At 50.7% G+C, this 27,820-nt stretch overlaps 1 protein-coding gene across 7 annotated transcripts; it reads right to left on the bottom strand.

Moving 5' to 3' along the window:
• Window positions 1-342: 342 nt before the first annotated feature.
• On the bottom strand, window positions 343-26,712 carry ARAP3 (ArfGAP with RhoGAP domain, ankyrin repeat and PH domain 3). Of its 7 annotated transcripts, none has more exons than XM_064277492.1 (33): window positions 26,624-26,712; window positions 24,477-25,017; window positions 24,274-24,335; window positions 24,055-24,166; window positions 19,121-19,324; window positions 18,904-18,973; window positions 18,531-18,651; window positions 18,262-18,446; window positions 18,081-18,187; window positions 17,636-17,835; window positions 17,453-17,538; window positions 17,134-17,316; window positions 16,836-16,974; window positions 16,097-16,213; window positions 15,291-15,438; window positions 15,064-15,166; window positions 12,970-13,189; window positions 11,757-11,820; window positions 11,370-11,533; window positions 9,884-10,096; window positions 9,495-9,600; window positions 7,910-8,057; window positions 7,552-7,620; window positions 6,789-6,863; window positions 6,585-6,699; window positions 4,984-5,112; window positions 4,764-4,897; window positions 2,696-2,778; window positions 2,564-2,599; window positions 2,359-2,422; window positions 2,112-2,249; window positions 1,855-1,893; window positions 343-1,369 (listed from the first exon to the last, which is right to left on the bottom strand). In XM_064277492.1, exons 2-33 carry the CDS (start codon window positions 24,998-25,000, stop codon window positions 887-889), a joined length of 4,641 nt encoding a protein of 1,546 aa, XP_064133562.1. In that variant the 5' UTR covers window positions 25,001-25,017; window positions 26,624-26,712; the 3' UTR covers window positions 343-886. The 7 variants fall into 7 exon arrangements, with proteins under 7 accessions (XP_064133562.1, XP_064133588.1, XP_064133571.1 ...); XM_064277518.1 differs by having other exon boundaries at window positions 24,477-24,985; window positions 26,624-26,690; XM_064277501.1 differs by lacking the exon at window positions 26,624-26,712 and adding an exon at window positions 26,307-26,613 and having other exon boundaries at window positions 24,477-24,985.
• Between the last annotated feature and the right edge of the window lie 1,108 nt (window positions 26,713-27,820).

Genomic DNA, 27,820 nt, shown 5'->3' on the forward strand with positions numbered 1-27,820 from the left:
CAAGCCCCTTCCCATTACAGCGCCTTCATGCTGCCGCTTTCCCTCTCCAGAAGATCCTCCCACCACTGCTCTACCTGTCTGGTTTCTCACCCTTAATTTCAACTCTTTAGAAGCCCTGCCTGTCCACTCAGTCTAAATGCCACCTCCACAATTACTCTCAAGCACATCACTTTGGTTTAGTTTCTCCATAGCACATGTATTTGTTTTTGTATATACTTTCTATTTTCTATTCCTACTCTACAGTGGAGGCTCCATAAGAGCAGGGACCTCATCTGTTTTGTTCTAGTATACAGCACAAATTAGGCACTCAGTACATATTTGTTGAATAAATGAATGATAGCCTTTTGGTTCCAAAGTTTATTAACAGTGACCCATCCTTTTTTGGCTCCTCTTTGCCCCAGTCCGGGGCCCCAATTGACCTCTCCACTCCAGAGCTTCAGTGTAATTCCAGAATGTAGGAGATGGGGTAGGATGGATTGAAGATCACCCAGACCTCTGGCTTTCAAGCCTTTTCTTTAATGCAGTAAAACCATTCTTTTTAAAACCTCAAATCTCTCACAGAATCCCTACATATCAAATACATAAAGCAGGAGATGTCCTTGTTGAGGGAAAATATGTAAGGTTTACAACTCTGAGAAACAGAGTTCTCCTTATTTCAGTTACCTCACAGTACAGAGAAGTGAGCTGAGTCCCAGAGAAGGGCCATGAGCTGCCGTGGGACTACAGCCTCCTAAACCCTCAGTCCAGTGCTCCTCCCACAGCACTACATTGGATTCTGCAGTCTTTCCAGCCAGGGCAGAGGAAGCTCCCAGCAGTGTCTTTCATGGTAAGAGCTTGGGTCTTCTGCCTCCTGGGTACCTACCCTCTCAGACTGCTGGTCCTAGGGTCATGTGAGGGGTTGGCTGGAGGGTAGACTGGAAGTACAAGGGGGTTCGGTGGGGAAGCTGGATGTCTGTGTGGGAAGGCCAGTGGGGCTAGGAGGCTGGGGGCTGGAGGGCTGGGAGGGGCTGCCAAGGCCTGTGGTGGTTTCTCCTTTCCTTAGGATGAAGCTACTGAGCTCCTGGAGCAGCTGCTCCTCCAGGGACCCATGTGCCTGGGGACTGCTCTTTGAAGGGGGACCAGGAGGGGGCTCAGGTGGCCTCTCCTCCCAGCCCAGGGTGCCTGCCTTGGAGAGCAGAAGTTGATCAAAGAACCTCTGGCTGGGGAGGGGGTTCTCTGGCTTGGCTGTCCACTCCCGTATGGTGGAGGAGGTGGAGGTCTCCTCAGTCAGATCAGGGAAGGCTCCCACTTCTTCGTACACTGGCTCCTCATACACAGGCTCCTCCAGTTCCTCTTGCTCATCCACAGACCCCTGGGATGACTTCATCGGCTGGATGGGCATAGGGGTGGCAGGAGGCAGGCACAGAGTTAGTTACTGGATTATTAATCAGTGTCATTTATTGGGCTCTTCCTCTGGGTCAGACACTGCAAGATACTTTGCGTGTTTGATATCAGTATAACCCTGGGTGGTGGGTTATACTGCAGATGAGTAAACTGAAGCTGAGAGGGGTTAAGTCAGTTGTCCAAGGTCACACTGTGAGTAAATGGTAGAGCTGGGGCTTGAACCCACTAAACCACTTTTCTTCTACTTTTTAGATCCCATGGCTCCTTCTTCCTTTTCTCATCACATGCTATTCTCATTTTCCACATTCTGGCCCCAACTCTGTCTGTCACTCTCTCTCTGTCACACACACACACTCTGAAGGGTCCTCCCAGGCCTGCATCAGGACAAATACAGAGAGCACACCCAGGGTCAGGGCACACAGAGGAACATAGGGCTGACAGGCACACAGCTAGGGCAGGTACAGTACTCACAAAGAACATGGACAGGGTCCTCCGGTTATGTAGTCGCCGCTGGGCACAGGTAGAGTAAGGATGAGGGGAAGGAGAAACACAGAGACCCAGTGAGGCTTGGCAACAGGAAGCAGAAGTGGGGAGTGGGGTCCACAGAGAAGGCAGAGGGAGGGGCACAGTGAGCAGAGGGAGGCACCAGGCAAGCAGGCACACCACTCCCCCATGTAGTGCAGCAAGGGCAGGGGGCAGGAGGAGGTTGGGACAGGCTGGGGCCTTACCAGGGTCTGATTGGCTGAGAGGAGGGTGGCCCCGCTGTCATCCCCACGAATGGGCAACAAGGGCATAGTGCCAAACTTCTGATGAGCAAGGTCAGAGGAGGAACGGCGTCGTAAGACTACTGGCTGCTGGTCATCATGCTGGCGAGATTGTAAGGGGTTGGCACAAGTGGGCATGGGGGGCACTTAGGGATATAGCCAGTAGCTAGGGGGCCACAGGCCCAACCCTTAGCCTCCTTCTTCCTCTCACCTGGGCTTTGAGGATGCTGGTGGTCCAGTCCCACATCTCATCCTCGTCAGTGCAGGACAGGTAGCTGGAGGTGATCAGAGGGGAATTAAGGGGAGGGGAGGAGTCACAGCTATAGGGATAGAAGGGGCAAAGAGGTAGGAGATGGAGGACAAGGTACAGGGTTAAGCCAGAGAAGAAGCCAGAATGTGTGGGGAGGGGGACTCACAGGTGCATCTTCTCTAGTATCAACGTGAAGCCCCACCTAGGAGCAAAGGAGAACAGTGATGGGGTGATCGCAAAGATCAGAGAGGTGACAGCAGGAAGGCCCTAGAAGTATGGGCTGGGTAAGAAAACTCACGGTGTTGGAGGCTTTAACTTTTTGCGGATTCCCAGGTAGACCTTGGCACCTTCCAAAGCCCACTCCCGTTCTGGTTTAGAGCTCTGAGAATGTGAACAGAGTCAGTGAGGTTGAGAGGTGAGAGAAAGCTCATGATTAATGAGGTCAAGAAAGCATGGGATTCTCAAAATATATTATAACGTGTATGAAACTGGAGGACATTGCGCTGAATGAAATAAGTCAATCACAAAAGGACAAATGCTGTATGACCTTACTACTGTATTATAAAGACAACAATCGGTATACATACTGAAACCAGGGTTCACTGGTGGTTACCAGGGATAGGTGGGGGTAGGGGGGCAGAGATCACGCTCTAAATAGACACTGTTATTTTGAGGGATAGGAAATATAACATCAATGTGGGTGAAGTGTGCACAGCTGGACCAAGACAAATGATGTCACTAAGACGTATGTAAGAAAAAAGGGCATTTTGGGTAAATGCTAGGACATATACAATGGTGCAAAAACAACTTAATAGTAGTGTGGACACATGTATATGTATGTGTGCATATAATTGTATAGGTATGGATACGTGTGTATAGCCACCAAAAAAACCACTGCAGTCGTGTGTGTATATAGGTGGGCATACATAGTATGGTAACCCTGGTGATGTAGTGGTTAAGAGCTACGGCTGCTAACCTAAAGGTCGGCAGTTCAGATCCACCAGACGCTCCTCAGAAGCTCTATGGGGCAGTTCTACCCTATCCTATAGGGTCACTATGAGTTATAATCGACTCGACAGCAATGGGTTATATAGATATGTCTATATGCAGGTGGAGCCTGGTGGTGCAGTGGTTAAGAGCTATGGCGAGCTACAGCTGCTAACCAAAAGGTTGGCAGTTTGAATCCACCAGTCACTCCTTGGAAACCCTATGGGGCAATTCTACTCTGTCCTATAGGGTCGCTGTGAGTCAGAATGGACTCAATGGCAATGGGTTTGGTTTTTTGTTTATATGCAGATGTATATATATGTAAGTATATGCACCCATATATATTCATATATATGATAAAGCACATAGGGGACACAAACATGGATACTTATTAAACAGCTTGCGGGATTGGTTTACAAGGTCTGAAGGATTAGGAACATAGTCTCGTGGGACAATTTGGTCAATTGGCATAATATAGTATGTAAAGTTTATGTTCTACATCCCAGTTTGGTGAGTAGTGTCTGGAGTCTTAAAAGCTTGCAAGCAACCATCTAAGATAAAACTATTGGTCTCTATGTGTCCAGAGAGAAAAGAGAATGAAGGAGAAGAAAGACTCAGAAGAAACTAGTCCACAGGACTAACAGTCTGCATGAACTAGGACCTCATCTACCCTGAGACCAGAAGAACTAGATGGTGCCCAGCTACCACTACCTATTGTTCTGATCAGGAACGCAGCAGATGGATCCTGATAGAACGGGAGCAAAACGTGGAACAGAACTCAAATTCTTAAAAAGTCTATATTTACTGACCAATTGAGACTGGAGGACTCCCCCAGACTATCATCCAGAGATACTCTTTAAACATTGAACTAAAACCATTCATGAGGTAGTTGTTTAGCTAAATAATAGATTGGCTCATAAAGTAAACTATCGTCTGTGAGAACTGTGCTCCTTTAAAAAATCATCTATATGAGACCATATGGTCAACACTTACTCTGAAGCAAAGACGAGAAGGCAAGGGGGCAGGGAAACTAGATTATTGGAAACGGGATCACCAGAACGAAAGTAATGAGAAAGGTGACACACTGTATAAAATGTAACCAGTGTTACTGAACAAATTGTGTAGAAACTGTTAAATGGGAACTTAATTCGCTGTGTAAACGTTCACTGAAAACACAATAAAATATTATTTAAAAAAAGGCATAGAAACATTGGGTTGGTGGATTATGGGTTATGTGATCACAGGGTCAGAGAAGTCAAGGGGTCAGAGAAGCAATGAGATTGATGAGAGTATGGGCTGTGGGGTCAGAGGGTCAGTGCAGTCATGGGTCCGCTCATATGACCACCCAGCATTCCATTCCCTTTGCCCCAGGGCTTCACCTTCTTCTCCTTGAGCAGCAGCAGGCAGCGGCCACGCAAAAGAAAGAATCTCTCCTGGAAGCGGCTTCCCAGCAATCGGGGCGGCTCCTCACGGCACCGCAGCAGCCCCATCCGTGGGCTCTCACGCCGGGTACCTGGGCACACATGGGCAATGGTAGTACTGGATGGAAGAGCCTGGGGGAAAGGCCTGCGGGATGCTGGGCTGAGGAAGGAGGCTCACCTGTGAAGAGGCAGCCACCGTGGGCAAGGGAGACTTTTCGCAAGAGCAGGGAGGCTGAACAGGGTTCCGGGAGCTGGCACCATTGCAGGGCCTGTTCTAGGACCCTTTCCTTGGGGTGCAGTGGCCGCTCTAATGGGCAAGGTGGGGATGAGAATCAACCAGGATATCCACTCACAGCCTGGAGCCCTCAACTCATCTCACACTACTCATTCAGTCATCCATTCAACATCCAGATAAAGACATTTATTTTAGTACCAACTCTAAGCCAGGCACTGGACTGGCCCTGGGCAAACGGTAGTGAACACAATACATGTGGTTCCTGCCCTCACAGAGCCCACAGCCTAGTGAGGGAGAAGACAGTAAACAGGTAAGCAAACAAAATAATTGCAGACAAATAACTGCTTCGAAAGAAACAAGAAGCTGAGTGAGAGGGAGTCGCAGGGCAGCCACTGAGATAGGGTGATCAGGGAAAGCCTTTCAGATGTGGCATTTGAAGATGAGCCCCAGAGACCTAAAGGATTAGGAAGAGCAAGCCATGCTAAGATCAAGGGGAAAAAGGCTTCAGGCATGGCAAAAATGCAAGAACAAAGGCCTGGAGTCAGGAAAGATGTCTTTGGGGAACTATGGCCAGTGTGGAGCAAAGAAGATAGATAAAAGATCCAGTGATGTAAGAGAAGGTCTGAGAAATTGGGGGGAAGGGGGGAAGGGCATATATTCAGAGCCTTATAGGCCATGGTAAAAAGCTTGGATTTTATTTTAAGTTCAAAGGGAGGCCACTGGAGGGTTTTAACCATGGGAATGGCATGACCTGGTTTATGCTTGAGATGTTCACTTGGCCCCTCTGTGGAAAATGGATTGTAGGGTGGTGAGAATGGAACACTGTCCAGCTATTCCCTTTTTGGGGCCGTACATTTTTGTGATTAATGTAGGGGGGCAGAGAAAGAATGGTGACTTTGGCTAGGGTGGTGCTAACAGTGAGATGGAGAGAAGTCATACATTCAAATAGAATTGACAGGATGAGTTGGTGGGTTGAGTATGAAGAAGAAGGAAGGGGAGGAGTCACAGAACTCCTAGGTCTCTGGCTTTAATAACTGGGTGGATGGTGGGACCATTTACTAAGTTGGGAAAAACTAGGAAATGGCTTGGGTTTTTGGTAGAGGAGAGAGTTGGGAATTTGGTCTGAGATGCTTATGAGACATACAAGCAAAGGTGTCAAGTATGCAGCTGGATATGTGAATCTAGAGCTCAGAAGAGAGATCTGAGCCAGAGGTAAAAATGTGGGTGTCAGGTTATTAAAGCTATGAGACTGGATGAGCTCATCCAAGGAGAAATGCGGAAGAGAAAAGGGCCCAGGATTGAGCCCAGGGTCTCTCCAACATTTGAAGTCTGGGCAAAGGAGAAGGAGAAGCCTCCTTTGATGTAGAAGGGAAACCAAGGGCTTGGGTTCATTAAAGCCAACAGAGAGGAGTATTGAGAAGGAAGAAGTTGGTCAATGGTGTTAAATGTCCCCTTACATGGATGAGGACAGTGTCCACTGGATTTGGCAACGCAGAAGTCATTGGTGACCTTGACTACACACACACACACACAGTTATACTCACCAAGCTCCCCATGCTCGAGAATCTCAAATGTCATCCACAAGTCTGTCCCAGCTGCAGTCCCCCGCATCTCCAGTACCTGGTTAGTCAGCTCCTCAGCAGTCAGTGTTGGGGACACCTGGGGTCAGGGCAAGAGCATGATGGTCAGGCTGTTGTCCCTGCCCCCCACCATTCTCTCATCTCCCCTGCAGTTCCCCCAGGACTAACCTTCAGGGTGACACAGTTGTCTGGGAGCTGCTGCTCTATATAAACCTCCATGATAAGGTCTCCAGCCTGGGACAGCTGAGGGGAGGAGAAAGAAGCCAGGGGGACGCAAGAGGATGCAAAAGATCAAGTCAGAGGCTTCCCTATGTTGCCTCATGAGCACCTCCCCCAACAAAGGTCTCCTTCCACCCTGACCCCAACATCCCTCAGGCTCTTAAAAGGGAAAACTCTAGGACTGGAGGAACTGCATCTTTAGGTTGCATACAGTGCTTCTGAGGCAGTACCATATTTGGAGTCAGGCTGTCTGGGTTCCAATTCTGCCACTCACTACAGTGTGACCTTGAATAAGTGACTCTCTGAGCCTTGGTTTCTTTATTTGGAAAAATGGGACTGCCTGGTTTATAGAGTTGTATGATGCTAAAATAAGATTAGAGGTGCCTGGAATATAATAAGTCCCCAGCCAATGTTTGCTATTGTACTTATTATTCATTATTATTTTCATTTCTTTATCCAACTGACTCTTCCAAGGATCCCTTGCACTTGTGGGTGTGTGCTCTGCCACTATTTTGTAATGAAGAATCATCATGGTGGATCGAATGGAGCGAACCTTAACCCAAATCCCAACCAAAGAGTTCTCCTCCTTGGATTTCCCCTGGGTCCCAGAGAGCTAAGGGCCAGTGTCCAGAGGGCAGGCTGAAGAGGAAGCATCCTCAACTGGGCAGAAAGTCAGCTTCCTATCTTGCTATCCATGGTCAGGACAAGTTACCTGTACATCCTTCCAGGTGGTGATAAGACTGACTTCCAAGTCAATCTGAGCTATCTGGTCAGAGTCAATCTGTGGAAGAGCCAAAAGGGAGTATGGGAGGTGCTGGGAAAGGAGGGAAGCAGGGAGAGAGCTGCAAGACCAAAAAGGACCTGTATGAGAGGGTTAAAGGGCAGAAGAGTTAAGAACCAATGGGGCAAAGGTGTTAGAAGCAAGGTTATAGGACAAGGTTAAGGGCTCTGGGAGATGGTTCCTGGTGCAGAGGCCTTCAGACACCTAGGGCTGGGGCTTGTTGGGTTGAGCAGGGTCCTTCAGGTGAAGGGGCAGAGGGGCTGCAGGTCAGGGGTCCGGAGAGCCTCACATCAAAGACAGAGACGTAGCCATCGATGAGCTCCTGCAGCACTCGCACCTCGTGTTCCCCCCGCCCATCTGTCTGGAACACGCTGGGGGCAAACAGCAGGGCCAGGTTCCGCGTGCACATCTGGTTTAGAGCCGCACACTTCTGCACCCTGCAGGGGGGCGCGAGGGTCGTGAGGAGTGCAGCTTGCACTCACCGGCTCTTCTGTGCAGCCATTCATTCGTTCAGCAAAAATTTGTTGAGCCCCTACTATATGCCAGGGCCTGGGCTAAGTGCTTGGAATATACAATGCTGGCCTCAAGGAACTCCCAGTCTAGGAGGGAGACAGTCAAGGGAGTTATAAATACAGCAGGGGTCAGCAAGCTTTTTACGTAAAGGTATAGAGAGTAAATGTTTTAGGCTTGCAGACAGTGTCCGTTGCAAGTCCTCGACTCTGCTATTGGAGAATGAAAGGAGTGATAGACAATACATACATGAATGGGCATGGTCGTGCTGCAATAAAACTGTTTACAAAAACAGGCAACAGGCTGGATTTGGCCCACAGGCAGTAGTCTGCCAATCCCTAATACAGTGTAATCCGTACAACATAGTCAAGGGTTCACCCCAAAATCATTAAAGGGTCTGTCTCCCCAGTAGACTGGCAAAGGTAGACCTCTGTCTTATTCATCTTTGCATCTCTTGCATCTAACGCTTTACCTGGCATAGAAAAATAAAACAATACTGATTGCCAACCATGTCTGAAGGCTTACTACATGACAGGTATGTACTAAGAGTTTTGTAAGTGCTCACAATAGATGGATCCTGATAGAAAAGGAGAAAAATGTGGAACAGAACTTCAAACTTTCAAAAAATCAGACTTACTGGACCCACTGAGACAGGAGGAATCCCCAAGGCTATTGCCCTGAGATATTCTTTAAGCTTTGAACTGAAACTATCTCCTTGAGTCACCTTTTAGCTAAATAGCAAGTTAGCTCATAATGTAATGAATATCAATCACCCTTGAGTACCGTGCTCTTTAAAAAAAATCTATATAAGACCAAATTGTCAACAAATATTGTAAAGTATAAAAGAGAAGGTTGGGTGGCTGTGAGACTAGGTTAATGGGAATGGAACAACCAGAACAGAAATAATGAGACTGTTGATATGACGAGAAGAATGTAACCAGTGTCACTGAATAATATGTGGAGAAATTGTTGAATGAGAACCTGGTTTGCTGTGTACATGTCCACCAAAAATACAATAAAATTTTTAAAAAGAAAAAAAAAAAGAATTTTATGAGGGTTATCTTATTTAACCCTCACATAACCTATGACATAGATACTATTCATTCCATCGTCCTCGTTTTGCAAACGAGGAAACTGAGGTCCAGAGAGAGCATATAACTTACCCTAAGTCACACAGCTAGAATGATGGAACCGGATTAAAGCTGAGGTCTGTCTGACCCCAAAGTCCATGCTCTGAACCTTCATGCTATGACCCCTTCACCTAACAACTGTTTGTGGGATGAATGAATGAATGTAAGTGCAGGGTCAAACCACAGTGACACAGGGTCTGTAACGGGGCCTGCAGAGGGTCTGACCGCACTGACCGATAGAGATGCCCGATGAGGGTGGCCAGTGTGCGGCGATTGACCCGAGGCAGGCAGCCAATTACTTCTTTGTATTTCTCCAGGCGCTGATTCTTCTGAGGCAGCTCTGGAGATGGGACGGAGGAGGGTTGGGGATGGGGAGGAGATCAGGGTAGGAAGAATGGGGCTGGAGTGGAAGGATTCTTAGAAAAACAAACCCAGGATGGCTGTATGTCTGTCCCCTCCCCACCCTGCCCTGAGCCAATCCCTGAGTGATCCTCTAGAATGGGGAATGCTGGGGAAGGGGCTGCCCAATCCCATAAAAGAGGCCTATGGATTCTGGGATGGGGGTGGGGCTCCTGGTTGGGCCTTGGTTGCCCATGAGGAGTTCTCAGGGATTTAAGGAGTACCAGCAGCCTCCCTCCAGCGAGGCAGCAACCGTGCAGAGGTCACAGGGTCATCGAGCTCGCGAAAGAAGCGTTTGAGTGTGTCCGTGACGTCCTCCACAAAGTGCTCCCCTGGTCGGAGCTTCACTGACCGAGCATCCCGCCGGAACTCAGCCAGGAGCCGCAGGCTTCGGGCACGGGCACCGCCTTTCCGGTACACGCCCTCCAGCCGAAGCCCTGAGAACAGCCAGAGTCTGCTCACCACTGTCCAAAGACCTCCCACCTCCTATCCAGCATCCTACATTGCCATCTGTGACCCCCAGCATGGTGTGGGGAAGGGAGGCCAGATGGGAGGAAATCTGTGCCTCAGTGGTCTTGCTTCTCAGGTCCCTGCTCAAGTGTATGTCTTCAGAGAGGCCTGCAACACCCCGACCACACCATCACATATAGCACCGCCCCATCCTCTCTGGCTCCTCAGCACTTTTATTTTTAAATGGCACTCTCTGAAGCCACGTTATTTGTTGTCTTATTACTCGTCTCTCCCACTAGTCTATAAATTTCGTGAAATCTTTGCTTGTTCACTACCAGAATCCCAGTGTCTGGCACACTGTAGCTGCTCAACAAATATCTGTTGAATGAATAAAGAGTGGAGGCGCAGGAACTATGAGGGGCGAGTATGAACCTCCACGCTCTCTCCAGGGCTTTTTCACTGGGTCTCTGAACCAATTCTTGTCTTGGACAAGGGAGGCTGAGAAGAGGGTAGACATCTCGTGTGTGAGGAGAGTCACTGAATGCAGAATATCCTTGGCCTCTGTACTACCCATGGTCCATGGCTGGAAAGCACAACTATCTGTGCGTTCATGGATGTGCCTTTTCTTTACTGCCCTTCTTAGTTTTCTGCTGAGTTTTCCTTCTAAAGAGTCCAGCCTTACTAAGAGGGTTTGTAGGGGAGCTAGATTCCAGTTGACTCTTACTTTGGCTGGAGAATAAGGCAGAGGCCAAAAATGCAAGAGGATCAGGAATTCTGGGGACTACTTGTACAGCTGAATCTTTATGCCTGGAAATACTCCCATTCAGAACGATTCTGCTCAAACCTTCAGGGATTTTGCTGCACAGCCTGGTGCTTGCCTTGTAGCTGTCCCCCTCCTTGTCCCCCATGGCTCTATATTCCCAGCCACATTCCCAATGCCATTCTCACTCTCCATGCCCACACCCCAATAACAGCCACTACTGAGCACTTACTACCTGCCAGGCCTGCACTAAATGCTTTGTGTGTATTATTTCACTGGAGTCTCACAACTATCCTGGAAAATGAGTACTGTTAGTATTCCCATCCTACCGGTGAGGGAACTGAGGCTCTGAAAGGCAAAGCTGCTTGCCAAGGGTCATACAGCTGGTTGGTGGCAGCTACAGTCTCTAAAGACTAGTCTCTCCCAGGCTTATTGCAACCCCTGGCTACACTCATGTTGCCCATCCCCCACTGGCTCAGTCACAGTCATTGGCCACTCACCGTGCTGGGTGACAAAACTGATGCAGGCATCCACAATGATGGGGATGTCACACCGGCTCATCTGCTGCTCTTGCAGCCCTGTACCGCCCCCGCCGGCTGCCCCACCAATGGCTGCATTCCATGCTGAGAAGTCCAGCCGGCTCTCACCCTGCAGATACAGGGTCCTAGGACCCCAGAGGCCTAGGTCAGAGCCAGACTGAGGTCCGGAAGCACAGTGAACTGACTTCCAGGAGCCTCCAGCAGGGGGCAGCAACACCCAACCCAGACACAACCCCGGAAATTGGGGAAGCGACTTTGAGGAAGCAGGCAGTGGTCCAACAAGCCTGCGCAGGGTGTGAGCTCTGGATAGGCAGATGGGGTGCCAAGGATAGGGGCAGCAGCACTTACCTTCCTGTCTCTACCAGGACTAAATGCTCCTTCTTGTCTGGAGTGTCAGCTGCAGAGACCACACCTGGAAGGAGAATCATCATTGTCTTCATCATAATGATGACTATTATTTATTAAGTGCTTAAGGTATGTAGGTGCCAGGCTGAGAGGAGCCTTACAAAGAATGTTGCAATCAATTTTCTGAGTTATGTAATGACATTACCCTCATTTTACAGGTGATACACTAAAGTTCAGAGAGGTTGAGTAACTTGCCTCAGGTTACTTGCTAAAAAATGGCAAAGCTAGGTTCAAATCCAGGTGCCAAAGCCCTAAAACATTATCCTATACTACTCCTCTGTTAGGAGAAAGGAGATCAGTGAGGGTATCCATCCTCTCTCCCAGTTCCCAGCCCCCAGCAAATAGTGACTCCAAATGATAATGGTAACAACATTTATAACACACAACATTTATTGAATATTTACAAGATGCCTCTTGCCAGGCTCTGTGATAGTGCTTTACATGCATTACCTTACTTGAACCTCACTATAACCCTCTGAAGAAGGTCCTATTATTGTGCTCCTTTTACAGATGAGGAAACTAAGGCACAGAGAGATTAAATAACTTGTTTAAGGGTACACAGCTAGGAAGTGGTGGAAACAAAAAAAACTAAACTCACTGCCATCGAGGGGATTACAACTCATAATGACCCTATAGGACAGAGTAGCACTGCTCCATAGGATTTCCAAGGCTATAATCTTTACAGAAGCAGATTGCCACATCTTTCTCCTGCGGAGTAGCTGATGGGTTCAAACCACCGACATTTCAGTTAGAAGCCGAGCAATTAACCACTCCACCACCAGGGGTCCTTAGGAAGTGATGGAGGTGGGATCTAAATCTGGGCAGTTTGACTCCAGAGCTTGTGCTCAAAACCACTATGTTCTGCTATTTCCCATAAAAAACAAACCAGTTGTCATGGCGTTGATTCCAACTCATGGCGGCCCCATGTGTTTCAGAATAGAACTGTGCCCCAAAGAAGTTTCAGTGACTGTGACCTTTCAAAAGTAGACTGACAGGCCTTTCATCCAAGGCACCTCTGGGTAGATTCGAACCGCCAACTTTTCAGTTAGTAGTTGAGTGCTTAACTGTTTGCACCACCCAGGGACTCCACTGGTTTCCCATAGGGATCCCCAAATAGAAGAAGGTCCACCCGACCCCCGTAGCCATCCTTGCTCACTGATCTCCTGTAGCCGCCGCAGATGCACCATGTCCTCAGGGGCTGGGGGTCCTGGACCCGGTGCAGGACACAGGAACAGGTGGTCACCACGAAGGAGGCCGAACCCTGACAGCCAGAGGCCAGGGGCCAGGGCTGTGTGGGAGGGGGACCGCAGCCATAGTCGGCCCAGTCGCAGCAGCCCAGGACCCAGCAGCTGGTGACAGCTCAGAGGGGAGAACCACTGTGGGGGAGAATTGGGCAGGATAGACATAGAGAGCGAGGAGGACGGGGGAAGAGATAAGGGGTATGCGGAGAAAGATGACAGTGAGAGGGACAGGGAAAGGCAAAGACATGAAGAGAAAGCAGAAGAAAGAGAGCAATGAAAAGTGATGGGGAGAAAGCCAGGGAGGAGACATAGGAGATGGAAAAAGACAGGGAAGAAATTCAATTTACTCCAGCCAACATAGAAAAGCCTCCTATGTGGCAGCCTTGTGCCCTTAGCTTAGCTGGGGGCTGGGGGCAAGGAAGAAAGGGTAGCATAGCGCTATAACTGAAGAGTCTTGATGCCCCGGGAAATCCCACCACCCAGGGGGCTGTGGAGAGGCTTTACGGAAGAGAGGGCATTTCAGATGGACCTTAAACCGGTCCTTCTCAAACTAAAGCAGCAAAAGACCAACCTTTCTTGTTTCCCTTTTTAAAAAAAATTTCCATCTGTCACTGACCAATACTTCCACAGAAAACAATAAAAATGAGTTTCTAGAAAAGTGAAATGCAAAAACAGAGACATAATAGATACAAGTCCCCAATTTTTATTATTAGATTCAATACATAAAATTACTTTGTTAAATTGCTATAAACAACCCTAAATGCTCGCTCTCAATTTCTATACTTATCTTGTCACTAACTAAAACAAACAGTCCGTGGCCCAGCATCGTGTAACAGCCTTCAGATCACACTTGGGGTAGCACCGTCTTAAAGGATGGGCTGAGTTTTTGGAAAAGTGTAGATGAAAATAAGATGAGACTTAGACCTGGTTGTGAGGGCCACGATAGACCCTGCCAGGGGACAGGGACAATGTCTTGGTGTAAGGCATTGTAGGAGAACAGGGAGTGGGAACAGAACCACAGGGATGAGTGCTCCCTACGGGAGGGGTTGGATGCTGCAGAGATGGCCTGAGAAGGTCAGAGTAAGGCCCTTGCAGTTTGGAAACAGGAAGTCACTGGTGACCTGCAGGGTAGCAGCTGGGAAGAGTATGGGCAGAGGAAGGGAGCTGCAGGGGTTAAGGAGGAACTACAGGCTGCCAGAGTACACCACTTTCTGAGAAGCTGTCAGGAGGCGAAGGAGGGCACCAGGGTGATGAGTTCAAAGTAGAACAGGGCTGAGGGAAAAGCTGTTTTTGGATGGGAAAGATTGTCACCATCATCGTCATCATTTCAACACCTACATACTGAGGGCTTCCTTCTTGCCAAGTAATGTGGGCTTCACATCTCACTTAATTCTCAATCCTAGGGGATGGATCTTTTACACCCACTCTACAGGTGTGGAAAAGGTCACAAGGCTAAGAGCTGTAGGACTTAAGTTCAAGTGTGTCTGACTCCAGGGCCTGAACTTTTAATTCCAGGAAGAGGGTACAGGATGGAGAGGTTGGGCTATCTGGGAATGGTGAAGCTGGACATGTGAAGACAGCTTTGTCCCTGGGCCTGCTGGAGAATTGGGGTGGGGGTAGCAGGAGCCAGAGGCAGCTCCTCCGCGGGAAGGGGCCACAGCGCAGTGAGGTTTGGGGCATGAGCTTTGAAACAGCGGCCTGGTTTTTGGTCTCATATTCTGCTGCCTCCTAGCTCTGTGACCTTGACCAAGTGAGTTCGTAACCTCTGAGTCTCAGTTTCCTTATATGTAAAATACTCATAGTCCTTACCTCGGAGGATTATTATAAAAATTAAATGAGATATTGAATGGGCAGTGCGTAACATAGGGCCTGGCACAGAATAATAGCTCGATCAGCCTTAGCGGTTAGTGGAAGTGGTGGGAGGGACTGTAGGGATAAGAGAAGACAGAAGCGGGGTAGATGGGTCAGAGAAACCATGGGCTGTGGGGGAAAGGTTTCGACTGTCTCACCTTGCCCAGGGCACTGGTCCAGGCTTCCAGACTGTCAGCTCCATCTGTCCCAAAATGCTGGATCCTCCCCCCAGTAAGGATGAGCTCAAAGGAAAAGGGGAACCTGAAGAAAAGGTGAGGTGAGGGAGGAAAAAGCTGGCCAGTGAAGGGGCTGTCATGCTGGGGATGGGGAAGGGAAAAGGAGTTGCTCAGTGAGCACAGGGGCAGGTGGGGAGAAGGGGTGTTACCTGTCGAGGTCACCTGTGTCAGTGGGTGGGGGGCTCACGCCCAGACAGACAACATCCTGGGGCTGGATGAGGCTGAGGGGTTCAGAGCTGCTTTCTGACACAAACATTTCCAGAGCTGCTCCCAGCACACACCACAGTCGTTGGGGAGCTAAGGGGATGACAGACAATCAGGGGGCAGCAGACTTCTGACCCCACTATCATAGTTCCCATTTGTTGTTGTTAGGTGCCATTGAGTCGATTTCAACTCATAGCGACCCCATGTGACACAGCAGAGCTGCCCCATAGGGTTTTCCAGGCTATAGCCTTTACAGAAGCAGATTGCCAGGTCTTTCTCCTGCAGAGTGGCTACAAACTTCCCACCTTTTGGTAAGCAGCTGAGTGCTTAACTGCTGTACCACCGAGGGGTCCAGTTCCCATTTATCAGATATTTATTCTGTACCAAGCCCTCTGCCTATGCATGATCCCACATCATCTTCACAACCCTATGAGGTGGGTACTATTATCAGTTCTCTTTTGCAGACGGGTAAACTAAGGCTCAGTGCTTGAGTAACTAGTCCAGGTTACATAGGTAGGAAATAGCAGAGCTGGGATTTGGACCACATGGTCTGATTTCAAAGCACAGCCTCTTAACTCTCGCCCAGTGCTGCCACCTGGCACGGTCCTTCCCTCACCCCCAGCATCGCAGCCCACTCCAGGGTGTGTCCCTACCTTCCCATCTCAGCCCTGTCCTTCCTGCCCCTTTGCAGTGCACTTACACCCACCCCCATTTCTGCCCTGTCTTCTCCCATCCCCTGGATTCCTCTCACCATCCCGGCCCTTGCGAGGGGGTGGGGGTCCAGCTTTGTTGCTGATGGAACCACAGTACAGGAAGCTGCTGTAAGTGGCAGGCACCACCACCTCGTTGTATACACCAGGGGAGGGGTCTGCAGGGGAGAAGGAAAGGTGGTCAGCTGAGGCCAGTGCAAAGGGATGGCCTGAGCCTCCTTGGAAAAGAGACTGAATGGAAAGACAATGGGACCCAACTCTACTGGCAGCATGGCCAAGCATAGCCCAGTGGGGCTGGACCCCTCACTACCTAGATTGGAAAAGAGGAAGGCAGGGGATGATGGGACAGGGCGGCCTCTAGCTCAGCCCTTGCCCACTGCCTCTGCCTACCAGCCAGCCAGCCAGGCAGTCTACTCTGAAAAGGGGACCTGAGAGCATGGGTCATCCTCCAAGTGCCTCAGCTCCTCACGATCTGACCACTGGAGACCAGCAGCATTAAGCTGACTGTTTCTATGAGAGATCAGACCTGACCTATGGGTTGACCAGGTCAGGTGTGGCCAGCACTGACACCTGGAATATCCAGACCCACCCTAGGCAGTGGCCATCACCAGTCATCTCATGCCATCAGGAAACAGGCCCAGAGGAACCAACGGGTTGGAAAGCTCCTCAGGCCAGACCACTGTAATGGGCTGGATGATGGGGTAATTACCCATTCCCTGCCCCCCCAGTAACCAAGGCACAGGTCAGGGCTGAGACGCAGGAGGCACTTGGGGGGATTACCTGGGGGCAAGAGGCCAGGGAGGTTGCCATCCAGGGCTGAAGGGGTCCAGGGCTCTTCCTCACCCTCGGAGGCCTCAACACAGAGGAGCTGAGCCATGTTCTTTAACAGGTTGGGTCCTGCCACAGCTGCACACAGTGCCTTCAGGGAGGGAAGAGCCTCTGTCAGCCTCCCACCCCCACGTGAGAGCCCTAGGGATGTCTTCCAATCACCAAACCAGCCCCCATCACCCATGTCTAGGCATCCCAGCCCAGAGACTGTGCTTCCCTCTCTCCATCAGACCCAACCTGTCCCTCTTACCTGGAGAAACTGGCTATGATCTGTATACTGAGGATGAGGCTTCCGAAAGAGACCTGACCGGTATTTTCGGGAAATGAACTCTCCTCTAGGGCCAGGGGATGCATCTGGATGCAGCCTTTCGCCTGGGGGTAATGCCGCTGCCCAGAAGCGGTTGGCTCGATTGTTACCCAGGACAATGAACAACTGCAGGATGATAAGGGGCAAAGGCAAGTCCCCAGGTATTCCACTCTCCCCGCATCCCTGTGCCAGGCTGGGCCTAGGCCTTTTCTTGGACGCTCCTCTTCCATCCTCCCCACTTTCTCCCTCTTCACCCCCTCACCTGCACTATCTCATTACTCCAGACACTTGTATCCAGCTTCAGGCTCTGCACCTTGGAAATTCCAGAGCCCAACGCTCGGTGCTGACCTGTCAGGGTATAAGGGGCACATAGCACGGGTACCCTGAGCCCTCCCACCACAGCCCCGCTCCCATCCGCAAATTGGTTTGAGACCCCAGGCCTCACCTGCACACTGCTTGCAGATGACCACCCCCAGGTTGACGGCAGCCCAGTCTGGCTGCGAAGCCCCACAGTCTGCACAGTGCCGGTTTGCTCGGTTGGACCAGATCTTCTCAGCCACCTCGTAGTTAGACAGGGTCTCGGTTACTGCTTCCTGCAGAGCGGCCGCCCAGCTCTGCCGAGCCCCACCAGACTCGGCTGTGAAGCTGAGGGGTGGACAGCCAGTCCGTGGGCATGGACCCCGCCCTCATCCCATCCCACTGGCCATTCCTGCAGAGCCACCATAAGCCACCTCTTGGCCAACCCAGACCCTCCTGATACTCCTGTCCCTGCCTTCCCATTAGTGTACACCCAAAGACATCCTACTGACGTGACCTCCAGTGTTCTGCACCCCTGTGCCTTCCCCAAAAGTCTGTCTCCTAGCCATGCCTCTTGCCAGTCTGGGCCCCACCTGAAGCAGCGATGGGGCGTGAGCAGGTCGAAGCTGCGACTCTTGGTCTCCCGGACGCTGCAGCCCTGCAGCTCGATGAAGCAGATCCCAATGCCCAGAGAGAAGGCCTGGTGGGGCAGGCAGAGTGAAAGGCCAGAATGGGCTAGGCCAGGTCCCTTGGCCCTGGACCAGCCCTCCTCACCTGCTCACTCTTGTACAGCGCCAGTTCTCCAGGGCTCAAGGCAGCAAACACCTTGGCCTTATGTCCACGCAGCTCCAGCATGCCCGTGCGAAGGGGACGGGGTGGCTGGGGCAGCCGGGGGTGGCCCAGGAGGCGCTGCTCCTTCAGGCAGGATTGCAGCGTATCGCACCATGTGTCCCGCTGAGCTGGTGGGGGCAGGTCAGTGGGCTGTGTGCTCACACTCCTCTCTCCCTGCATCCCACCCTGACCCAGTGGGCCCTGGCCCTCACCCTCGTTCTCTGTGCGGAACACAAATACCCTCTGGCTGGTGATGACCTGAAACTTGTTGTCCTTGTTGCTGCGGGTCATCTCAATGGCAGTCAAGGGGATCACACCCCTGGGGAAGGGGTCCTGAAGGGAGAACCCAAAGCCTAATGGGGACAGGAACTGAACCATGTGCACTGACCCCTGAGTCCAGCATCAACTTTCATGAGTTCAGTACTCAGTCCACAAGCAGTGGTTACTGCCAGCTAACCTGGCTACTTTAAATGCTGACATGAGTCATGCGGCAACACTCCATGGTCTTCCCTTCTTCCTATCCTGAGCATCTCAGCCCTCCCTCTCCCTCTTCCTAGTCTCCATGTACCATCTCCCTGACCCCACCTTGTCACTGCCAAAGTACATCAGACTCCTCCCATTGAACTGCACAAAACGTCTCTGGAAGACATAGTTTCTGAAAAAAGGGAGGGACCAAGATTAGTGAGTGTTGAGGGTTGCATTCTCGGGGTGCTCATAGGGTCTGGGAGCACTTGGGATCCACCCACTCCCGCCAACTAGCTCCCAGCTTCCTTCTCCTCCCTTCCCTTCCCAGTAGCCCTACCCTTGAGGTGAGAGCTTGTCCAGCCAGCCACTGAGCAGGGGCATGGGGGGGTCTGCTGTGGAGGAGAAGCTGGCATAGGGTGAAATGAGGTCATCACTGGTCTCTTCCGTGTCCAAGGTGGGCATCAAGAAGGTGGAGTCCCCAGGCAGCTCAAGACTGGCATAGCCGGCATTCTCCCTTGCTTCCAGATCCTGCCTGCTGAGCCTTGTGAGGGCCAAGAGAGGGAGGGACAGGCATGAGACCACCCCTAGCACTCTGGACACACCCTTTATAACTTCTCCACCCCCACCCTTAGCACCTAGTAGAGTGCCTGGCAGGTAACGCACGTGCTTTTCAAAGAAGGGAACAGGGAGGTTGGGAACCCAAAAGATTGGCATGGAGCTTTTCCCTTGAGCATATTTAGAAATTCTATTAGGGAAATTTCAGTCTGTCTCCTCTGCTATTAGTGTTATTTGGGTGGAAAGGTTGGGGAAGGCTGTGTCGATTGGTCTCTGTCTGCCGTGGTTGCCCATTTCTAATCAATAAGTCTTACTGGTCCTTTTTCCACAAAGTTTTTGGTCTTCTTTCCCTGGACCAAGTCCCCATCAGCTTGCACTGTGGTGATACAAATTGCCTAACTGGTCACCTGCTGGAAACCCTGGTGGCATAGTGGTTAAGTGCTACAGCTGCTAACCAAAGGGTCAGCAGTTCAAATCCACCAGGCGCTCCTTGGAAACTCTATGGGGCAGTTCTACTCTGTCCTATAGGGTCGCTATGAGTCGGATTCGACTGGACAGCATTGGGTACTGGGGTCACCTGCTTCCACTCTTGCCCTCTCTCCCATAGTCCATTCTCCCATAGCCACCAGAGTGCTCTTTTTAAAATGCAAATGAGATCAATTAACTCCCTGCATGAAGCCTTCCAATAACTTCCCATGTACACTTAGGATAAAGCCAATTTCCTTACCATGGGCTGCAAGATCGTGCATAATGATACCCACGGCCACTCCCCTGACCTCATTGGGTACCACCTTTGTCCAGCCACATTCTCTTTCCTGTTTGAACATGCTGTTCCCTCTGCCTATAACATGCTTCCCGGGGCTGCTTTTCTCATTCTTGGGCTCTTTATTTTAATGTCATCTGCTCAGAAAGATCTTTCTTAACCGCCCTAATAAATTCTCCTATTATTTCCTATACTTTCCAGTAGTTCTCAGCCTCGGCAGCACAAAGTCATCTGGGTGGGAAACTTAAAAGTACTCGTTTATGGGCCCCATCTCAGCAGTGGCGTCACTAGGGTTAGCGTCGCCCAGTGCAGCACCTTCCAGTGTCACGCCCGCCATGGACCTCCTCCTGTACCAGACCATACAGAATCCTTAGTAATTTTATTATCGATTTTAATCATAGAATAATATGTGAGAAATGTAGCTGTAATTACTTAAATGTAGCATTTCTTAGATTATATGAATACTAACACAAAATTGTTTTGCAAAATCTTTCTACATTGAATTATAACATTATTAGTTATATTTTTAGTAACTGAGAAGAAGCCTTTTTTATTTTCTTCTTACTTTTCCTTTAACTACTTCACTCTCAAAAAAGTTATTGATATCGGTTCACAAATACTAATCAGCACAATACTGTAGCTAAAACATCAGAAAATTTGACAAAATCAGCAACTATAGAAACACCAGCAGCAATGAAAACAGTGCACGCTCGTAGAGCTTGCAGACGAAACCATGTGATGGGAGGCATCATTGTAATTGGGTTAATAATGACAGCTCTGACTGGGGCACATTAAAAAAGAAAGAAAGAAAAAAAAAAAACAATTGCCTTCAGGTGGATTCTGACTCAGAGCGACCCTATAGGACAGAGTAGAACTGCCCCATAAGGTTTCCAAGGAGCGGCTGGTGGATTAGAACTGCTGACCTTTCGGTTAGCAGCTGAGTTCTTAGCCACTGCGCCACCACGGCCCCGGAGCACATTGGGAGGTTCAAAAGTAAACTAGCACAGAGTTTTAGCCTTGTAAGAATACTGATATATGTAAGCTGGGCTTACGAAAAAATGTTTTTGTTATAACTACAGGAAGATTTTTATAAAAAATAATGTTTCTAAAAAAATAAGTTTCTGCTGGAACACTGCAAAAAATTTTATAGACAGTCATTTTGGTGTCACCCCCTCTGACAGTGTCACCTGGTGCAGTCCACACCCCCGCCCCTCCCTCAGTGAAACCACTGCATCTCAGACCACTTAAATTTGAAACTCCGGGGGTGGGGGCTAGGCATCTGTATGGTTTTTAAGTTGCTCAGGCTACTCTGCAGCCAAGGCTGAGAACCACCACTCTACCCTATTTGTTTCCAACTTCACTGAGCAATTCCCACCTCATTGAAGCCGTCAGAAGAGAACCCCCAGACACCAGCACCACATTTACCTGATCTCACCACACATTCTGCCTTCCTCCTATGACTAGAAACACTCCTGCCCAAAGCCAGTACCTCCCTTCCTGCACTTGATCCTATCCCCTCTCACCTACACCAGGACATCACTCCAGGGTTTCTCCTCTCTCTCTCCTACATCAGCTAAATTTCCCTCCTACTGGGTCATTCCTATTCACCTGCAAACACGAGTAACATCCCAGCCTATAAAAAAAAAACCTTTTCTTGACTCCCCTTCCATTATCAATTATCACTCCAATTCTCTGCTCTCCTTTGAGGAAAAACTCCTCAAAAATGGTGTCTACCTTGCTGTTCGCAACTCCTTTCCTACCGTTCTCTCTTAAGCCCACTCCAACCAGGCTGTAATCCCCGCCACTCCACTGAGACTGCCTTCATCAAGGTCCCCAATGACCTCCATGATGCCAATTCCAGAAGTCGCTTCTCAGTGCTCATCTTACTTGACCTTTCAGCATCATTTGACACAGTTGACCTCTGTCTCCTCCTCATACACTTTCTTCACTTGGCTCCTACAATACCACATTTCCCTGGTCTTCCTTCTACTTCTCTTGTCACTTCTTTTCAGTCTGTTTTGCTGAAACAGTATATTTCTTCCTCTTCTCCCAAACTTCTTGATAGTGGAGTATGCCAGGGCTCTGATATTGGCTTCCTCTCTATCTACACTCATTCATACCTATATATAACCATCTATATGCTAACAACTCACAAATTTAGATCTCCAGCTCAGACCTTCCACCCAAATTCCAGGCTTATATATCCAATGGCCTATCTGTCATCTCTTCTTGGATGTATGACATACACCTCAAGTTCAACATGTCCAAAACCAAACTCCTGACCTATCCCCGCCTCCCCATCTGCTTTCTGCAGAGTCGTCGCATCTCAGGCCATGGGAACTCCATGAGTTTTCAGTTGCTCAGACCAACGCTATCCAACAGAAGTCAATGCCAGCCACATATTAAATTTTATAGTAGCCACATTTACCAAAATAAAAAGAAACAGGTGAAGTTAATTTTAATAATGTATTTTATTTAACCCAATACATCCCAAACATTAACATTTTAGTATGGAATCGACATAAAATTAAGATAGTTTACATAGTTTTTCAGACTAAGTCTTTGAAATCTGGCGTATATCTTACACTTGCTGCACATCTCGGTTCAGACTAGCTACATTTCATGTGCCCGGTAGTCACAGGTGGCCAGTGGCTGCTGTTTTGGACAACGCAGGCTCAGAGCAAAACCCTTGACATCATTCTTGACTTCTCACCACCTGCACTACTATCTCTCTACTGGGAGATCTTTCACCTCCTCACTGGATTCTCTGCCACTGCATTTGCCTCCAACGGACTACTCCCAAAACAGCAACCAGAGGGATCCTCTTAAAATGCAAGTCAAAAGCCCTCTCATGGCAAAAGTTCCTACAAGGTCCCACTTTATCTGGCCCCCTTTTTCTTCTCTGATGTTGTCTTCTCCTCCCACCCTCTTCCCCACTCTGTCCCAGCCATACTGGCCTCCTCGATGTTTCTGGATCTCCCTGTGCATGTGCTCTCCTTAAAGCCTCCATGCTGACCATTCCCCCTGCTTGAAACATTCTTCCCCCAGATATCTTCATGGCTAACCCCCACAACTCCTTCAAGTTTCCACTCAAATGTCATCCTTTTCATTCTCTCACAACTCTAATGAGAAGTTGCAGTTCTCTTGCCTCCTTGGAGCCCTGATGGCATAGTGGTTAAGAGCTCAGCTGCTAAGTAAAAGGTTGGCAGTTTGAATCTACAAGCTGCTCCTTGGAAACTCTGTGGGGCAGTTCTACTCTGTCCTATAGGATCACCATGGGTCAGAATTGACTCGAAGGCAATGGGTTTGGTTTGGTTTTTGCCTCCTTACCCTGCTCTATTTTTCCCATGACACTTAACACCTTTTAACATGTTTTGCAACTTATTTATCATTTCTTGTTAATTGACAATCTGCCCACCGTGGCAGGGATTTCTGTCTATTTTATTCACTGATCCATGCCAGTGAAAAAAGGGGAACACCTTCAAGGAGATGGATTGACACAGTGGCTGCAACAATGAGCTCAAGCATAGCAACAATTTTGAGAATGGCCAGGACCAGGCAGTGTTTTGTTCTGTTGTACATAGGGTCACTATGAGTCAGAACCGACTCGACGGCACCTAGAAACAACAACAATCCCAAGCATCTACAATATCTGGCACGCAATATGTGCTCAATAAATATTTGTTGGACAAAAAAAGAAAAAAATGAAAAGCACTTCTGCCAAGTTTTAATTATATATCCATTTGTTTGTTAACTTGTTTTATTTCCTCTCTGCCCCACTGAGTCACAGGCTGTCCAAGGGCAGGGCCGTGTCTATTATATTCATCCTGTATCTTCAGTGCACATGCCATGCACATTTGATAAAAAACTGGATAGGATACATGGCCACCGCCAGCTCAGCTGCTCCCCAAGCTTCCCCTCTCCCTTCCATCACCACCCTACTGAGCACTCACCTGTGTTCAGCCCTGTCCTGACAGACACCTCTGCCCTCTCTTCTGTCGGGGGACCCTGAGACCCCCACAGGCTGGACACCATAGTACAGGCAACCAGGGTCCATGATGTGCACTAGTGGGGGAGGAGTGCGGGAGACAGAGGGAAGAGAAGTCAGGTGGAAGTGTCTGAGGTCTCCAAGGGTGCTGTCCCTCCTCCCCAGCTCATAATAACCCACCTACCTGTGCCGGTGGCAGGCCTGAGGGCAGGGGTGGGGGCAGCTTTCTGGGAGCTCTCTGGGGTTCTGAGTGGAAAGGCCTCTTGGTTATTAAGGGAGAGATGAGGAGGGACAAGCCCTCATGCCCCGTTCTTCCTGCCCGCTCACCACCCCACCCTGCCTGTTCTTACTCCAGCACTGGATCCCCAGGAAGCCAACCCCACTCACATGTCCTGAGTTGCCTGTGACCCGCCTCTTAAGTCCAAACCGAAGTAGATGGCATTGGGAGTCATTTCCATAGTATTCAAGGCTGAAGTCTGCTCAGAAGAGGCAGTAGGGAGAGGAGGGGACCTTGGGCTGGACTCTGGGCTCCTGGAAACTTCTGGTCCTCGCAGGGCTGGGCTTGGCCCAGGCCTCTGGGTGGTGGCAGGGCCGCTGAGCCCACCAAACACTGTCCTGGGCTTGGGCACAGGCTTGGAGGTCTGGGCTTGGGGGTCTGGACTGGAGGATGGCTCCATGGCACTATCTGACTGGGGATCCGGGAAGCCCTCTGCAGCACTCGCCTGCAGTAGGCGGAGAATGCGTTTCCGGTGCCCTGTGGCGCTGATGCCCAACTGCCTCAGCTCCTCCTGGCCCAGGCCCCGGGCTGCACCCGCTGTAGTCAGGCCATGCTGCCGGAACGTGTCTGCATACTGCTCCAGGTGCACCTTGGCCAGCCACACAGCGATGTCCAGGTCCTGAGGGGCAGCCATGGGGGCTCAGGCCATTGCTGGGGGAAGGGGCAGGGTGAAGGGAGGGCTCAGGCTGAGTATCCCCCCTCCCTGTCCCTGAGGCTTGGACAGGGAGTACCAGACTTCAATCTTTCTCCAATCAAAAATGTCCAAAGGTCTGAGATCTGGAGGCAGAGCCACCCCAGAATACCAGAAAAAGCTCTTGTAGGAGAATCCCTCCATTTGCAGATCAGGAAACTGAGGTCCAGAAAGCGAAAGAGGCTTGACCAGGCTCACAGCAAGTTGGTGGTAGTCTTGGCCCCCAGGCTTCTGCCCCACCCTGGGTCTGGATCAAAGCTCCTCCCCTACTTTACTGCACACCCAGCTGAGATAAGCATGGGACTAGATGCTAGAACCTATGTGTGGGTTGTATGTGTGTGTGAGAGAGAATAGGCTGGTGGGTTTGTGGGAGGAGGGGGCTACTGGCGTGTTCTGATCCAGACGTGCCATAAGGTGGGGAGAGGGATGCAGACCCCACTCCCACTGGTTTTGAGCTATGATGCCGGTTGGCCATCCTAATCCTGCTGTTCCCAGTTCCTCCTCCCCTTCCACCTATTGTCTCTGCTCAGACTTCCTTCCTGTCCCTCCAGCCCTAGCCACCCCCACATCCTGCCTGCCCTGGTCAGGCTGACTGGAGAGCCCTAACCAGTCCCAATAGGTGGAGTCTGAACCCTGGGCAGAGGGCATCTGGGGGTAGAGATTGGGGGAGAACTGGGCCACAGAGATGCTAGGGGTGCTCTGGAGTCTTTGGGTCTTCTCCACCCTTACACCCATGGCAGAATACACATGTGTGCACGTTGGCGTGAACACCCTATGAAATTACATCTCCTTACCTCTGCTTTGTCCAAGCCTTCCTCCTTTCTGCCCATGTCCTGGGGCTTAGCTCTCTGGAGCTCTGGCCCATTCTGCCAGCCTCTCCCTGTTTATTCCCTGAGCCTATCACTGACTCTGTCTCCCCTGAGTTTTATCTCTGCCTTGTCCCTGCCTCCATCCCACCGCATCTCTGTCTCTACCTCTAAATCCATCTTTGTCCATCTCCCTGTACCACTCTGTTTTGCCCTCTACTGAAGCCTATCCTTTTCGCAGTCTCCAGTTCTAACTCGGTCTTTAGTTGTATCAGTCTCTCTGGCCACATCTCTCCGACCTTGATTCGAGACTTCTCTGACTCCCCATCTCGGCCTGCAGGGCTCTCTCTGTTTATTTCATACTCCGTCCCTGACCAGGCCTCCCTTTCCGTCCCAGCCTCAGCCCTGGCCTCCCTCCACCACACTCCAGCGGGGCCCCATACCCAAACCATGGTCCGGTGCTGATCCTCGGGCCCTGACTCAGAGCCCAGTTTCCCGGTGACTCAAGCCCGGCGGAGGGCACGAGACTGGGGACCAGGAGGTGCGCGCTGACAGGAGTGTGGGGGCGGGCAACGCGGACTCGACCAGGGAGGGGTGAGGAGGGAGGGGGCAGCGCCGGACAACAGGAGCTAGGGGCGGGTCGCGGCCGGAGGGGAAGGGCCGCCGGCGCGGAGGCGGCCGAGGATCCCACGAAAGCCCTCGGAAAGGTGATGGGGAAAAGTCTGGGAAGCAGGGGCCCCAGGGGTGCAGAGGTCCTCACCTCACTTCTCGGCCGTCGTCCGCTGCCCGGTGCCCGCAGCGCGGTTCGAGGCTCCGAGCCCCGCCGCTCCGGCCCCGCCTCCCCTCAGCCCTCCCCCGACGGGCCCAGCCCCGCCCCGCCAGGCCGGTTCCTCCCGCGGGGCCCCGGCCACTCCTTGTGCAAGCGCGGGCCTTCAGAAGGTCTGGAGTCCTTACCCAACCGCCGCGCTTATCTCGCCCCCCGCCAGGCCTTGCCCGATCTGGGCCAGGAGGGGACCGGACCAGGGTTGGGGGCAAAGACAACCCTAGAGAGAGGAACAAAGAGGCAGAGACCAGGACAGACATAGGGACGGGCTGAAACCGGGAAAGGGAAAGTGCTGCAAGGACTACTTTGCATCCGCTCTGCCTCTCTCTTCCCCTCCCAGCCTTGCCAAATCTTCCCACACCCAGCATTGTGGCTGGACCTCAGCACCAGTTAATGGGGGAGGAAGTTGGGGATCCAGAAGTCATGGATAGCCACCGCCTTTCTTGGAGCCCCTTTCATGACCCAGCGACCTGGGCTGGGGAACTAGGGGCAAAGATCCAGTAGAGGAACCTCCATCTGCTTCTGCCTCCCCAAGGGCCCAGCCTAGGTTTCTTCCCAGGGATGAAAGTCAGCAAGGTAACATCCCCACTCCCCAAACAGAGTTTGGGGCTGCCTTTTGCGGGTCTATGGCTGGTGCCCTTCAATCACAGTGACCTAGCAGCCTTTTTATCCTTGAGGTAAGCTCCTTCTCACCACTCTCCCAACCTAGAATGAAAAAGGATTGGGGAAGCCTGAGGAGAAATGGTTCCCTTCCCCCTTCTTGCCTGGGAGCCCCAGCCCTGGGGCCAGTCCTACAGCCCCTGAGGTACTTCCCCCTCAGAGCTGGCCACTGTTGAGCTGTGCCTATGGTGTTGGGGGTGGCGGGGGGGTCGCTGGGTGGCCTGCTTTGTTTTCCTGTTTGTACGAGAGGAAGTTGGCTGTGAGTCAGCAGACACAGGAACTGTCAGTATCTAGGGGAAGACCCCTGCCTCAGGGGAAGGAGAGGGGAGTATGAGGAAGTGGTTCCCACTTCTCAGGTGCCCCATCTGGGGGAGGCACTGTCATCTTCAGCCTCCTGAGCCCACTTTCCTAGGGCCTTCCCTTTGAGAAAGAGAATGATGGTAATATTTAATTATTAAAATGGCCGTAATAATG

This window comes from Loxodonta africana, chromosome 2 (genome assembly GCF_030014295.1).
Source record: "Loxodonta africana isolate mLoxAfr1 chromosome 2, mLoxAfr1.hap2, whole genome shotgun sequence".
NCBI lineage: Eukaryota > Metazoa > Chordata > Mammalia > Proboscidea > Elephantidae > Loxodonta > Loxodonta africana.